We start from the raw sequence: 13,325 nt of genomic DNA on the forward strand, positions 1-13,325 counted from the left end.
CTAGTAAAATAATATATAGCTACTTCATAGGGTAATTCACTCCATTTAGACAACTTATTTGTAAGCCATACATTATGTATTTTGTGCTAAGGTTTTTTCTTGAATACACACTAATTTGATCTAGTTATTCTATTGCTTTTCAAAGCAGGTCCATTTAGGTTTTCTACCTATCACGAGTCAGAGTTATTATATCTTTACTGTTATACTTGCTATCTTCCAGATGCACAAGTTTGTAGCTACCCATCCTAAAAGGTATCTATTACCTTTAGATATGATTTTACTTATGGAATGGAACTAACACATAAAATGTTTCTATGTTCATAGCCCTGTGATTTAGCTAAGTGATGATCCTTTTCTGCAGGTGAGTAAATGTAGGCTCAGACAGGTGAAGAAATTTTCTCAACGCCATGCAATGAGTAGTTCCAAGCCTCAGGTCTGATTCAGATTTAACTACGTGCAAAGCCATGTTCTTAATAATAACAGTGTTGATGAATGTTATGTACTATTTATTGCATAGGTGGTATACTTGTGACACTTTGCTAAGCATTGAGGCTTCCATCTATGCCTCACAATTGACTTGTGAGGGACAGAGGACTATTTTTACAAATCAGGAAACAGAAGTACAGAAAAGTAAATGATTTGCTGTATCCCACTGGAAGAGTGATATTGCAGACCTAGGACTTAAAACCTAATGTGATTCTAAAGACTTTGCTGTTTGGTATTATACTGTTGCCTATACTATTTCATGATACAGATCAAATCTAACATGTTTTTTTTCAGGTCTGTGTAAGATAATCTATATGATTAAAGTATACATAGTATATAATTATTCCAAGTTTATTTTTTCTTTCATGCAAACTGATTTTACTAGATAGCCTTTGGGCTGTCTCAGCACTGTAAATTCCTTCCTGACAAGTACGAAATTGTGAGTTCAATCCTTGGTACTTTAAAAATGACAGCATTTTAAAATTTGTTTTTTTGTAGGTCCACCTCATTCATTTAATCGAGATGAGACGATAATCATTGCTTTGGCATCAGTCTCTGTATTAGCTGTTTTGATAGTTGCCTTATGCTTCGGGTACCGAATGGTGGCAGGTAAAATTTTACGAAAATACACTCTTTGTTCTGAAACTTGTGAATCATGCCATTTAATAAAATTTTATTTTCTTTATAAAATCTCTTATGTTGAATTTTTAAAAACACCAAATGAAATATCTTTGGGCTATAATAGCTCCTATTCTTCAGCAAAATTTCCCCCCTTGCTTCTTGGAAAAAGTTTGACACTTACATAAAATACCTGTTACCCAGCTTCAGCAGTTATTACTTGTAGCAATACTGTTTTATCTAAATCCCTACTCTTTACCCCTTCTAGGCTCTGAATTATTTTGAAGCAAATCACGGGCACCACTGGTAAACTATAGGTTTAATGGGTTGTTTAGGAAATCAATGCCCACTCATTGATTTGAGTAATTTTAATAAAATCTTCTTAAAGCTTTTACAGTGTTTCTTAAGAGTTTTGCCAGGGGATTTAACTCAGCGGTCTAAGTGCCTGCCTGATAAGTGTCCCTGTGAGTTCAATCCCCAATAACAGAAAAAAAGCCAGTCATACTCAAAATGAATACCTACCTTCACTATGAAGTTTCTCAACTCTCCAACCAGTTTCTTTAAAATATAGTACATTTTGGCTGGTCCTAGTGCAATGGTGTTTACAACTAATTGATCACAACCAGTTACAGATTTCTTTGGGCCAAGGATTTAGCTCAGTAGCATAAGCACCTGCCTGGCAAGAACAAAGTCACATGTTCGATCCCTGGTACCCAAAAAAGAGTTTTAAATTAAGCCATAGTGGAAGCATTAAGAAGTACAATCAAGATCATCATTTTAAGAAAGTCACGGGGGCTGGGGATTTAGCTCAGCGGCATAAGCGCCTGCCTTGCAAGCAGGCAGTCGTGAGTTCGATCCCTGGTACCGATAAAAAGGAAAAAGATAAAAAAAAAAAAAAATAGTTACAAGAAAGTCACACAGCAATCATTCCTTTTCCCTTTCCCATAGGAGACCGTAAACAAGGTCTGCACAGTATCAACATGATGGAGGCAGCAGCATCAGAGCCCACTCTTGACTTAGATAATTTGAAGCTGTTGGAGGTAAGGTTGTTCTTTGGTTGAGGACTATTCTAGTTGTTATCAAGTTTCCTAATTTTCATTTGATAACATCTCTAAGGCTGTTTTAAAACTTTTACTGTAATAAGTATTTTTATGATCCTTATTAGGAATGGGTTAGTCTCTATGACCCCTAATCTAGGAACCATTAAGTAATATATACAATAGATTTGCCTGTATAAAACTAAGAACTATCTCAGTTTGGGGGTGGAGGCGGAAAATACAAAGAACAAAAATTAAGAGCCAAATTTGAAAAGTAAAAACTCCAATATGTAGGAAAGAATTGATGAATAACTGTTATAAATCAGTGTGACAGAGCAGTTCATAAAGAGGAACAAAAGATGAATGGCCATTTCACAAATGAAATACGTGTGGCTAACATACAATGAGATATCCGGTTTACTGGATTGAAAGAAATGCCAGTTAAAACATGGGACTTTATGGGGCTGGGCATTTAGCTCAGGGGCATAAGCGCCTGCCTTGCAAGCAGGCAGTCATGAGTTCGATCTCTGGTACCAATAAAAAGGAAAAAGAAAAAAACAAAACAAAACAAAACAAAACATGGGACTTTACATAGGATTGAATGAAACGTTTCTTTTTTTTTTTTTTGTCTTCTTTGTTTTTATTGGTACCAGGGATCGAACTCACAACCACACACTTGAAAGGCAGGCGCTTATGCCGCTGAGCTAAATCCCCAGCTGGAGTGAAACGTTTCTAACAGTGCTAATTTAGCTATACCCTAACTATATTACAGCAATATACTCTGTCACAATTTTGTGTGTGTGTGTGTGTGTGTGTGTGTGTGTGTGTGTGTGTGTGTGTGTTTTATATGGAACATGTTTTGGGGGATTGAATTGAAGCCAGGGCTTTCTCACTGAGCTACATTCTCAGTCTTTTTTAATTTTTTATTTGAGATAAAACCTTGTAATTCACTAAATTCCCTGTTCTGAGCTTGAACTTGTGATTCTCCTGCCTCAATCCCAGACCAATGTGATTACAGTGTGTCCCACCATACCTGGCTTGATAAAACTCTTCAAAAGGACAGTCTGTATGTTAAATTTTAATCTAGAAATAATGATCGTAAAATATCTTTAAATAAATAATGGTAAATCCTTAGTCTATTTGAATAAAATGGAAGAAGAATCCTCACAAGCCAAAACTGAAGAAAATGGGTTACATTTTGCTGGGTTTTTGTGTACTGAGTTATTCTTAAATTGTATCCTAGATTTTGTGGATATTATTGTATTGTGGAGACCCTGGACTCGGTTCTGTTTTTCTAAAGTGTATCTCAATAACTTGTTGCTTATTTTAGTAAACAATGACCTTTGTTGTATGCATACTGCCAACTTGTTACAAGTCTCCACTCAATTACTTTAACATTAGTTAGATGGCTGGGGATTTAGCTCAGTAACATAAGCATCTACCTGCAAGTGCAAGGTCATGAGTTTGATCCCTGGTACACCACCACCCCACCCCACCTCCCAAAAAAAGGGTGTATCCCATGTGCTCATTGAGTTTTCCATTTTTGAGCTTTCTCTTTCAGGATTTGCCCCTTACCTTTCAGCAGTTCTTGGTGCTTCCTGTTGTATCCTCTGATTTCCAGAGAAAAAATTAACAGTTTTTCTCTCACCATTTAGCGCCATTGCACAGGGCTAATTTCAGTCTGCCTTCAAGCTAAAAACCATAAAAATAAGTATCTCACCCCATGCCATTTTCTTCTAAGAATTGCCTTTTAGAGTTACCTTTGTGCCACATGTGGTCACTTATACCTGTAATCCCAGCACTCAGGAGGCTGAGGCTGGAGGATTGCTCTAAATTTCAAAGCCAATCTAGGCTACATGGTTAGTTTAAGGCTAGGCAGAACTCCACAGCAAGACTCTTTTTTTTTTTTTTTTTCCACAGCAAGACTCTTGATTCAAAAAAAAAAATCTGACTTTGTTTATTCTTCAATGCCTTTAGATTATTTTTGTTTATTTTTAATTTTGTCCAAAGTTTATAGATGTTATTTGTGTGCATGCTAAGTGGAGCTTCCTCAGTCATACCAGCTACAGAGTGTGCTGGTTTCTTGATAGTGTATTAAACTCCAAGCAGTAGAGAGCTGTGGCATATTATATGAATTTGTATTTCATATTTTGTAAGTTGAATTGTTCAATTTTTATATGAATTAATACTTTGCCTTTTTAAAAACAAACTTACAGCTGATTGGCCGAGGTCGATATGGAGCAGTATATAAAGGTTCCTTGGATGAGCGTCCAGTTGCTGTAAAAGTGTTTTCTTTTGCAAATCGTCAGAATTTTATCAATGAAAAAAATATTTACCGAGTGCCTTTGATGGAGCATGACAACATTGCTCGCTTTATAGTTGGAGATGAGAGAGTCACTGCAGATGGGCGCATGGAATACTTGCTTGTGATGGAGTATTATCCCAGTGTAAGTGCTTCATGAAAATAGACTCATTTGTATTAACTGTCAGCCATACTGTCAGAAAGACCTCTGAAATAAAGAACATTGCTGGTCCATGGTCTGGTTATTATTGGTCTGCAATGAGATAAGCAGCTCATGCCAGAATTTGAATCAAATTCATCACTAATTATATTGTTTATTCAGTTCTTGTTCTTTTCCTTTCCCTTTACCTCCTTTCCTCTTATGTATTTTGGTAACGAGGTTTTCTCAGTGAATGAAACAGAGCTCTGGTTGACAATTCATTCTAGTGTGAAGCTCCTCTCCTCATCAGCGCCTAGGAGCAGTTCGCGAATAAACAGTTTCAGTATCACAGATCCATGTATACATTTACCCTCAGTCTCCTTGGGGACTGCTTCCAGGACAGCTCCCCCCACCTACACACACACACACACACACACACACACACACACGTGTTTGAGTTGCTCACATGAAGTGTTGAATGGTATTTTTTCATGTAATTCAGGCACATTATCTAGTTTATTTATAAGAAAAAATAGTGTGTATATGTTCAATATGGATTGTTTTTGTTGTTTTTGTGAGACAGCTAGACAGGCACTCTATCCATTGAACTATAGTGCACAGCTCTTGGTAATTTTTTTATCGGGGTTAGTTGAATCCATATATATGGAACTCACAGATACAGAGAGCTACTGTATTTATAAAAGCCTTTTGTTTTTTTGCTTGAAAACTATTATAAAAAGTAGTTTGTATTTGTTCTGATAAAAGATACATTTTTCCCAGTTTATTTGATCAAAAAGCATTTAAAAAGAAATAACCTCGTTCATAATTTTTAATATTGGAGACATAAAAATCGATGTTTAAATTCTTCCCTTTCTATCCCCTTTTCTTTTTTAAAATTATTTTTCCCTTTTCATTCTTCACACAGATACACATTGCTGCCTTTTTCAAGATTCTGTAATATTCATTAAGTATGCATGTAATTCTAGCCTATGCAAATCCTCAACAAGATCGCAAACTTACCTCTTCCTGTTAAATTAATTCCTTGTTTTGTTTGTTTGTTTGTTTTACATTTTTTCCTCCATGTAGGGGTCTCTGTGCAAGTATTTAAGTCTCCATACAAGTGACTGGGTAAGCTCTTGCCGTCTGGCTCATTCTGTGACTAGAGGACTGGCTTACCTTCACACAGAATTACCACGAGGAGGTAAGATAGTAAAAAAGATGAATCACACTCAGGTGGGTTCACAGTTCACAAGGGGATATTTTAATTATATCTTCCAAGTAAAAGGATAATATATATAACTAGAGATTATATTACCAGTTTTTTTTTTTTTTTTTTAAGATCTAGCCTGAGTAACCATATTTGAAATACAACAGGAAGAAAGACTCCAGAAGGGTCATGAATCCCATAAAGCTCTGAACAGTCTCCAAAAATATACTGGCATATAACTTAAGAGGAAGGGCCCTTGTCTACCATTGACATAACCTTGGGTTTAGGGCTCAGCACTGAAAAAATAGAAAAAAAAAATTAAAAATATTCTTTTAGCAGGGTGCAGTGGTCCGTGCCTGTATTCCCAGCTCTGGAAGGCTGAGGCTGGTAGATTACAAATTCAGTCCCAGCCTAGTCAATTTAGTGAAAGTTTGTCTTAAAAAGTTGGGGCTATAGCTTGGTGTGAAAATCCTGGGTTTACTACCAAGTACTTGAGGAAGGAAGAAAAAAAACCCTTACATTCTAGGGGTTATTAGACACCAGGAAGTCTCTTTATGAAGCCTAGGTTAAGAATCTTTTAGCTGGACTATATTTCCTTGCATTTATTTTGTTGCGTAATCACCTCTTTAAATTTTGTATTTGCTTTTGTTTTGGGCAGTACTGCAGGACTGAGCTCAAGTACATTGTGTATCTCTCAGCTACATCCCCATTATGTTTTACTCTGAGACAGACAGACAGACAGAGCTTTATCACTGAGTCACTGAGTTACTCAGCCTGCGCTCAAACTTGCAGGTCCTTTTCCCTGAGCCTCGTGCTGGGATTACAGATGTGCATCACCATACCTCACTTCATCCTTAGTGTCAGCATCACATTTGTCTTTATCCCATTGTTGGTCTTTGTAAAGCCCAAATGTATATTTTTACCAGCCATGGCTTTCTGTCAAATAGCATTAGGCTTGGTTAACAGTGGTTTCAGTAAGAACAAAATGTTTTCTTTCTCATGTAAGAATCTAAAGATTCTGGGGTCAAGCTCTGTGATAGAACACTTGCCTAGCATACATGAGCCCCCTAGTTCAACCCCTTGTACCATAAAGAATCTAAAATCCTCTAGGTGCCTATATCATTTAGCAGGCTACAACACACCTATATTTCTTTTCCCAACTTTTATATGTGGCCTTCATTTTCACTGTTAGCTCATTTTCTATTATGCTGTGAGGCAGAGAGAAAAAAAAGAAAGTAAAAAGAATTATTCCCCTTTACCTCCAGAAATCCCACTCTTGTCCTTCTGCTCTTATGTTATGTTTCCCAGAACTTGTCTTGTTCGTATGTCATTTCCCAGAACCAGTCCACATAAGAGCCTGGAAATAGAATATGTTGTTGTGCTGAGTGCCTTGTTACCTCTGATAATGTTGGATTCACTTACTGAGTAGGAGAGGGAGAATTCCATTCCTTCATAACTAGTCTTGCTCAGCTTTCATGTCCATTTTTGCTAGTGGTTCAAAGCATCTTTTAAAAAAAAAAAATTTCCTTTCTCACTTTGTTTTAGTATACACCTCACATCACAGACACCCCTAAGTTAGCATGTCTATGGTAATTCTGCTTTCTCAAGCTTTTGTGCCTTACCACATTTTCTTATCATTGTGTAGCCCTGACATTGTTTTTTCAGTCTCCTTGACTTCTTTAGTAAAGAGAACTTTAATGGATACTTTCTTAGGTCTTTGTTCCATTACATAATAGCATGGATCATCTTTTCTAACGGATGCTTCATATATAAATAATATCTTCTAAATAATTTATCAGTTCATTTATCTTAACATCTTGCTTTTCCTGAGTACAGAATTGACCTGAGTTATTACTTATGTCAGCAACTTGATGTGCTTGCTTTAGTGCTTTAGCACATTAACCGTTGGGCTCTGTTCCTGCATGCTAAGTATTATCCCTTTTAAAAGCTAGCTTAGCACAGAACTTAGAATACTATCCCAGCTCGCTTTTCAAGATTTGCATGATTCAGCAGTGTTTCAAGTCAAACTTTGGCTGAAATTTTTTATTTGAACACAGCTAGTATTCTAAAAAATTAGCTAATAGTATCACCAGTTACCTTTTTTAAAACTTCATACGATTATAGTAGCTGTTTGAATTTATGGTTTTGACTAAGTTCTTAGAAAATGTTTCCAAGTACACTATACAATTTTAAATATTTAAAGTTCTTTTAGAAAATTACACTTGCCAGTATCATCAGATTAAACTGTTGTTCACAAATTCAGTAATAAGATGTAATTCTGGTATACTTATTCAGCCATTTTTTTGCTTCAGAATAAGAAAAGTTGATGCTATTTATGTGTAAGTAGTTCTCCCTGTGAATTTTCTCTTATGATAGCAGTGCATGCTCACTACTAGACAAAAATCTGACACACAAAAAATAATACATAAGTCACTCAGACTTCAAAAAATTACTAAGTAGTTTAGTGTTTATCTTCCAGGTCTCTGTTCTGTGTGTGTCTAATGAACACAGCAGCATGGAGTGCTGTACTTTGGCAGACTTGCATAGTGTAGTGCTGCACCCAAGGAAGAGGTGCTTGTCTGTTTTGACCTCAACCTTATTCATTCAAATAAGAAAGATCAGAATGAGTACTGAGGGGAGCGTCAAAGGAGAAGGACCATCTGTAGCTCTGTCCTTCCTACTGATGTTGAGTCCTGACTTGACTCTTCTTGGTTTTTGTCCCCCAACGCTGCCTTCTTCCCTAACTTACTCTCTCCTTATCTTTCTTTCCTTTTTTCTTTTTTTGGAACACCAGAAAATATAGTGACCTTGAGCCATCAGTTTAGCTTTCCTTGACTCTTAGATTTTTAAATACTGATTTGAGTTAGTATACAGATATTTTCTAATATTTCCATACATTTTTATGTATAAATATTAGCTCAATATTATGCCATGTTAGGTATATTGTGGCTTTGTCTAGGATAAGAAGTATAGCTCTTACAGGAATCAAGTGGAAGCCAAGTTAAATACAAGCTTTTGAAGATTGGAACGGGAAGTAAAGAAGGAATAAAATGAGAAAGAAATCAACTCCTAGATAAACTTGTTAACTCTTACTGTTTTCATTGTTCCATTGCTTTAATATTTTATATTAAAGGAATCATTATCCTCTGCCTATAGTTTCATTGTTGGTTAAATTGCATTTGAATGCTTATTAATGACATCTAAGTACTGATTCTGCTCCTGAATACAATAGTCAATGAACTGTTTATTAATTTAGTTCTGATTATTTCTTTTATTCTCAGGAAAATGTTTTAAATTCTTAAAATTCTGCTCATAGACTTTTTTTTCATTTCTAGAAATGAAATGCTTTTGTTTCATATAAGGTTTATCAGGTTGGTTCCTTTGAGAGAATGAAAAAATTATGTAATATTTTAGGTGAAGGGCTTAGGTTAGATTTAGTGTGTTCCTCACCAAGAATTTATACTTTGTTAAATCTTTTAATTTCAGTTGAAACATGTTCAGATTCTTTCATGGAGCTAATTACTCCAATGACAAGGCTAATCAGGCAGTAATGAATGTAACACTGCTTCTCTTTTGTAAAATCTGAGAAGAAATCTTCATACCTTATACCATCTCCACTTGTTCTTTCATCGCATCATTAGAAATAGAGTCGAATTGGGCTTAGAGATCTGTCTAAGCTACTGGCATGTGCTGGGCATGGTAGCCCACACCTGTAATCCGAGTGGTTGGAGGCTGAGAGGCGAGAATCATGTCAAATTTGAGGCCAACGTGGGGCACATAGTGAGTTCAAGGCCAGCCTGGACTACATAGAGCCTGTCTCAAAAAATAAAAAATAGGCTAGGCATGGTAGCACATGGCTGTAATTCCAGCACTCAGAAGGCCAAAGCAGAAAGATCACCATGAATTCAAGGCCAGCCCAGGCTATACATAGTAAGTTTCAAGCTAGCCTGAACTACCTGGTGAGATCCTGTCTGGAACTAAAAAATTTCATAAAATAAATAAACCTCTGCTAGAAATGAGATGACCCATCACAGATTTGATTCATTAAGATGTAGAGTGGTATAAGATTTATGTAAAACTTAGAGAACCACGTAAGTTTTTCAGTGATACTTGTTTCAGATGAGCTCTGTGTGTGTATGTATGTGTGTGTTTATGCTAGATACTTTTTCCTTCTATATTGTCTCCTTTGGCTGACCTAGAAATGAAGAGAAACAAATTTGTTTTAGAATTAGGAGCTGGAGTTTATTTGCTGTTCATTTCAGCTTAAAGGTTAATGCTTAATTAGCTATTCACACAATAGGAGTTGTGTTAAAATATGTTAGAAAATGATGAGCTGAAACTTTGGTTTCTTGTGTCCTTTTTATTATTAGAAATCTAACGGGCAGCAAAAATTATACTCTGTATTTATGCAGTTTCTTTTACTTGCCTGTTCATTTTTTGCACTATAATTCTATTTAAGCATAAGTAAATTTTTGAAATTGTCCAAACAGATCATTATAAACCCGCAATTTCCCATCGAGATTTAAACAGCAGAAATGTCCTGGTGAAAAATGATGGAACCTGTGTCATCAGTGACTTTGGGTTATCCATGAGGCTGACAGGAAACAGACTGGTGCGACCAGGGGAGGAGGACAATGCAGCCATCAGTGAGGTGCGTGTTCGCTGTCTGCTTTACAGACTGCTGTGGTTCTGACTCACTTCAACAGACATTAGGAAGATGTGTGTAGGAAGTGATTTTTGAAGGAGAAAATTACCAGGTTTGAGATCAGAATAGCCAGATTAACCACGTTTGATTACTGCCAACTGGTAATCACCTTCCAAATTCAAACACACCCTTCCTGACCTTTTCGTCTACATTCTCGTAGCCATAAATGTATTTTTATTAATTTTAAGAACATTAGATGGTGTACCTATTGTTGCACGTTTTTTACTTGCTATGTGTTACGAATTTTTTATATGTAGTTCTATTCGGTTTCTGAAAACTCACTCTTACCGTGTCAGGTTGGAACCATCAGATACATGGCACCAGAAGTGCTGGAAGGAGCCGTGAACCTGCGGGACTGCGAGTCTGCACTGAAGCAGGTGGACATGTACGCGCTGGGGCTCATCTACTGGGAGATGTTCATGCGCTGCACCGACCTCTTCCCGGGTGAGGGTGAGGCCTTTCCTGTCTTCTCGGGGACAGGAACAGGGACCAGACTGGGACTGGGACGGGAACCCCAGTTTTGTGCAAGGATCCTTTGACTTGTCCTTAAACCTGCAGTTCGTTGCCATCTAGTGTTGAGAAACATCAACAGAAGGCAAGATGTGTTTGTTGTTTGTTTGTTTGTTTGTTTGTTTGTTTGTTTTAAAGGACTCAGTTTTCATCAGGGTATCGTTTAATTAATGCCGGTTCTGTTCCAGCTGTGAGAAGCTCTGTGTCCTCATTTCCCTGCCCAGCTGTCTGTGTGTCTGAGCTGAGCTGCCTGGACCTTCCTGTAGCTCTCTGCCGGCGCCTCTGTGTCCGCTGACTTGGTCCCTGCCCCTTCCTGTGTCGCTGCTGCGTCCCCTCCACCTCCCTCTCCTTTCCGTGAGATCGCTTCCCATTCAGTGCAGTTGCCCAGCCTTACCTGAAATAGCTTTTACAGGTTTTCTTGGAGTGTCAGGATTCCGGTTCCAGCGTGCGCCCCCCCCCCTTACAAAACCTGGACCTACCAGAAGGTGCACGCATTCTTAGGGTCCCGCAGGAGGCGGGCACCTTCTGTCTGCCTGGAGCGACAGTCTGTGAAAAGGCTCCCAGATAGAAACAGCCCAGTAGTAGGGCTCAGTTACTTTTGCTGGAAGTCACTACAAATTAAGTGTTCATAATTCTGAACCATAGTGAATAAACAATTATTTACATAAACTAGAGGCCCATAGTTACTATCTAGAAGAATATTTTCTAGCTAATTAAAAGCAGAGGACTAAGTTATTTTCCTGTTTAAAGTTTTGTTTATTTTTTAGGACCTCCACGTGACCCTGTGTATTCTTTTCTAAATTTTCCCAGGAAGCGTTGGTGCATGTGCAGAATACACCTTCATTCTTTATGCTGCTATCTCTTCCCTTGGTCCTCAACTGCAAAAATCTATTTCCCTGTCTCCTATTCTCTATTTTTCCCTCGATTATTTATACTTGAGGTTTTCATATAAGAAAAGCAATGCGATATTTAATCTTGTGTGTCAGATCCAATTCACTTAACATTACAACCTCAAAGTGCATTTTTCTTTTTTCTTTCTTTTTTTTTTTTTTTTAACTTTGTATCGGTACTGGGGATCGAACTCATGACCGCCTGCTTGCAAGACAAGTGCTTATGCCGCTGAGCTAAATCCCCAGCCCCAAAGTGCATTTTTTTGAAAAGGGCAATAATTACTGTAATATATCAGTATTCTATTATTATAATTTTGTCACAGGTTTATTGTTGTTGTTTGCATACTAAGCCAGACTCGTAGTTAGGAAGAATGTCTAAAGTCATTCTTCAGTCAGCATTAGGACAGTAGCCAGCAATAGAGCTCCTGCATTCAAAAGATGACTACTGCCTTTGATAGGACTGGAAATAAAGAGCAGCCCAAGGGGCTGGAGGTGTAGCTCAGTGGTAGAGTGGTAGTTTGCCTAGCATGTGGAAAGCCCTGGGGTCAATCCTCAGCACAAAAACAAAAAAGAAAAACAATATCAGACCAGGCATGGTGGCACACACCTATAATCCCAGCACTCTGAATGCTGAGGCAGGGTGAACTCACTGTGAGTTCAAGGCTATTTTTGGGCTTCATATGAGTCTGGACCTGTCTTAGAAAACCACAAAATAAACAATAGCAGATGTTTGAATTGAGGAAGACTTAAATCTTATTTGCAGAAGACTTTTAACAGATATGTAGGGTATGTTTAAATAGAACACGAAGAGGTTAAAACTTTAAAAGTGACAGGAAGTTACTGATGGCTGCAGAGTTGGGGGTGATGGCTGGCAGGATATGGTGAATGTAACTGACTTGCCTTGGAACTGTGCCTTAGAAATTAATTAAAAGCAAACAGTTTTATGTTGTGCATATGATACTATAATAAGAAGTAAAATTACAGGAATAAAAAGAGAATTGAGAATCTTGGTATGGAACTTCAGAGAAGGACTTTGTCTCCATGGTCAGCTCTGTGGAATGGGAATCAAAGGAATTTTGTTGTTCTTGTTATTGTTTTGTTTTTGTTTTTTTGTTTTTGGAAGTATTAGAAAATTGATCTCAGGTCCTTTGCACTCAGCTATTCCCCTGACTCCTTTATTATTTTATTTTGAGACCTGTCTCACTACATTGTGCAAACTGGGCTTGAATTTTAGATCCTCCTGTCTCACTCTCCCCTTCCCGGTATTACAGGCTTGTGCCACCACACCTGCCTGTTGGTTTTTTTTTTGATGAGTTTTTGTGGTATGGAAAAGACAGAAATCATATTACAGACAGCAAGAAGTGTTAAGAAAGCACAGGCAGAGTATCCAGAGCACTTTTGAAAATGTTAGCAATGAAATGGGGTGGAAGT

The 13,325-nt window shown here is 37.4% G+C and overlaps 1 protein-coding gene across 1 annotated transcript in view; it reads left to right on the forward strand.

The window, feature by feature from the left end:
- The window catches only part of Bmpr2 (bone morphogenetic protein receptor type 2), a 175,218-nt gene that overhangs the window by 143,090 nt on the left and 18,803 nt on the right, over window positions 1-13,325 (forward strand). The window contains exons 4-9 of the mRNA XM_013157493.3: window positions 985-1,095; window positions 2,053-2,144; window positions 4,358-4,588; window positions 5,669-5,783; window positions 10,280-10,440; window positions 10,791-10,938. Coding sequence (XP_013012947.1) covers window positions 985-1,095; window positions 2,053-2,144; window positions 4,358-4,588; window positions 5,669-5,783; window positions 10,280-10,440; window positions 10,791-10,938 — 858 coding nt within the window. The remainder of the gene's footprint in view (window positions 1-984; window positions 1,096-2,052; window positions 2,145-4,357; window positions 4,589-5,668; window positions 5,784-10,279; window positions 10,441-10,790; window positions 10,939-13,325) is intronic.

The sequence above is a fragment of the Cavia porcellus genome, unplaced genomic scaffold (assembly GCF_034190915.1).
Source record: "Cavia porcellus strain 051 isolate PalLab524CR breed Dunkin Hartley unplaced genomic scaffold, mCavPor4.1 scaffold_26, whole genome shotgun sequence".
In the NCBI taxonomy this organism is placed as follows: domain Eukaryota; kingdom Metazoa; phylum Chordata; class Mammalia; order Rodentia; family Caviidae; genus Cavia; species Cavia porcellus.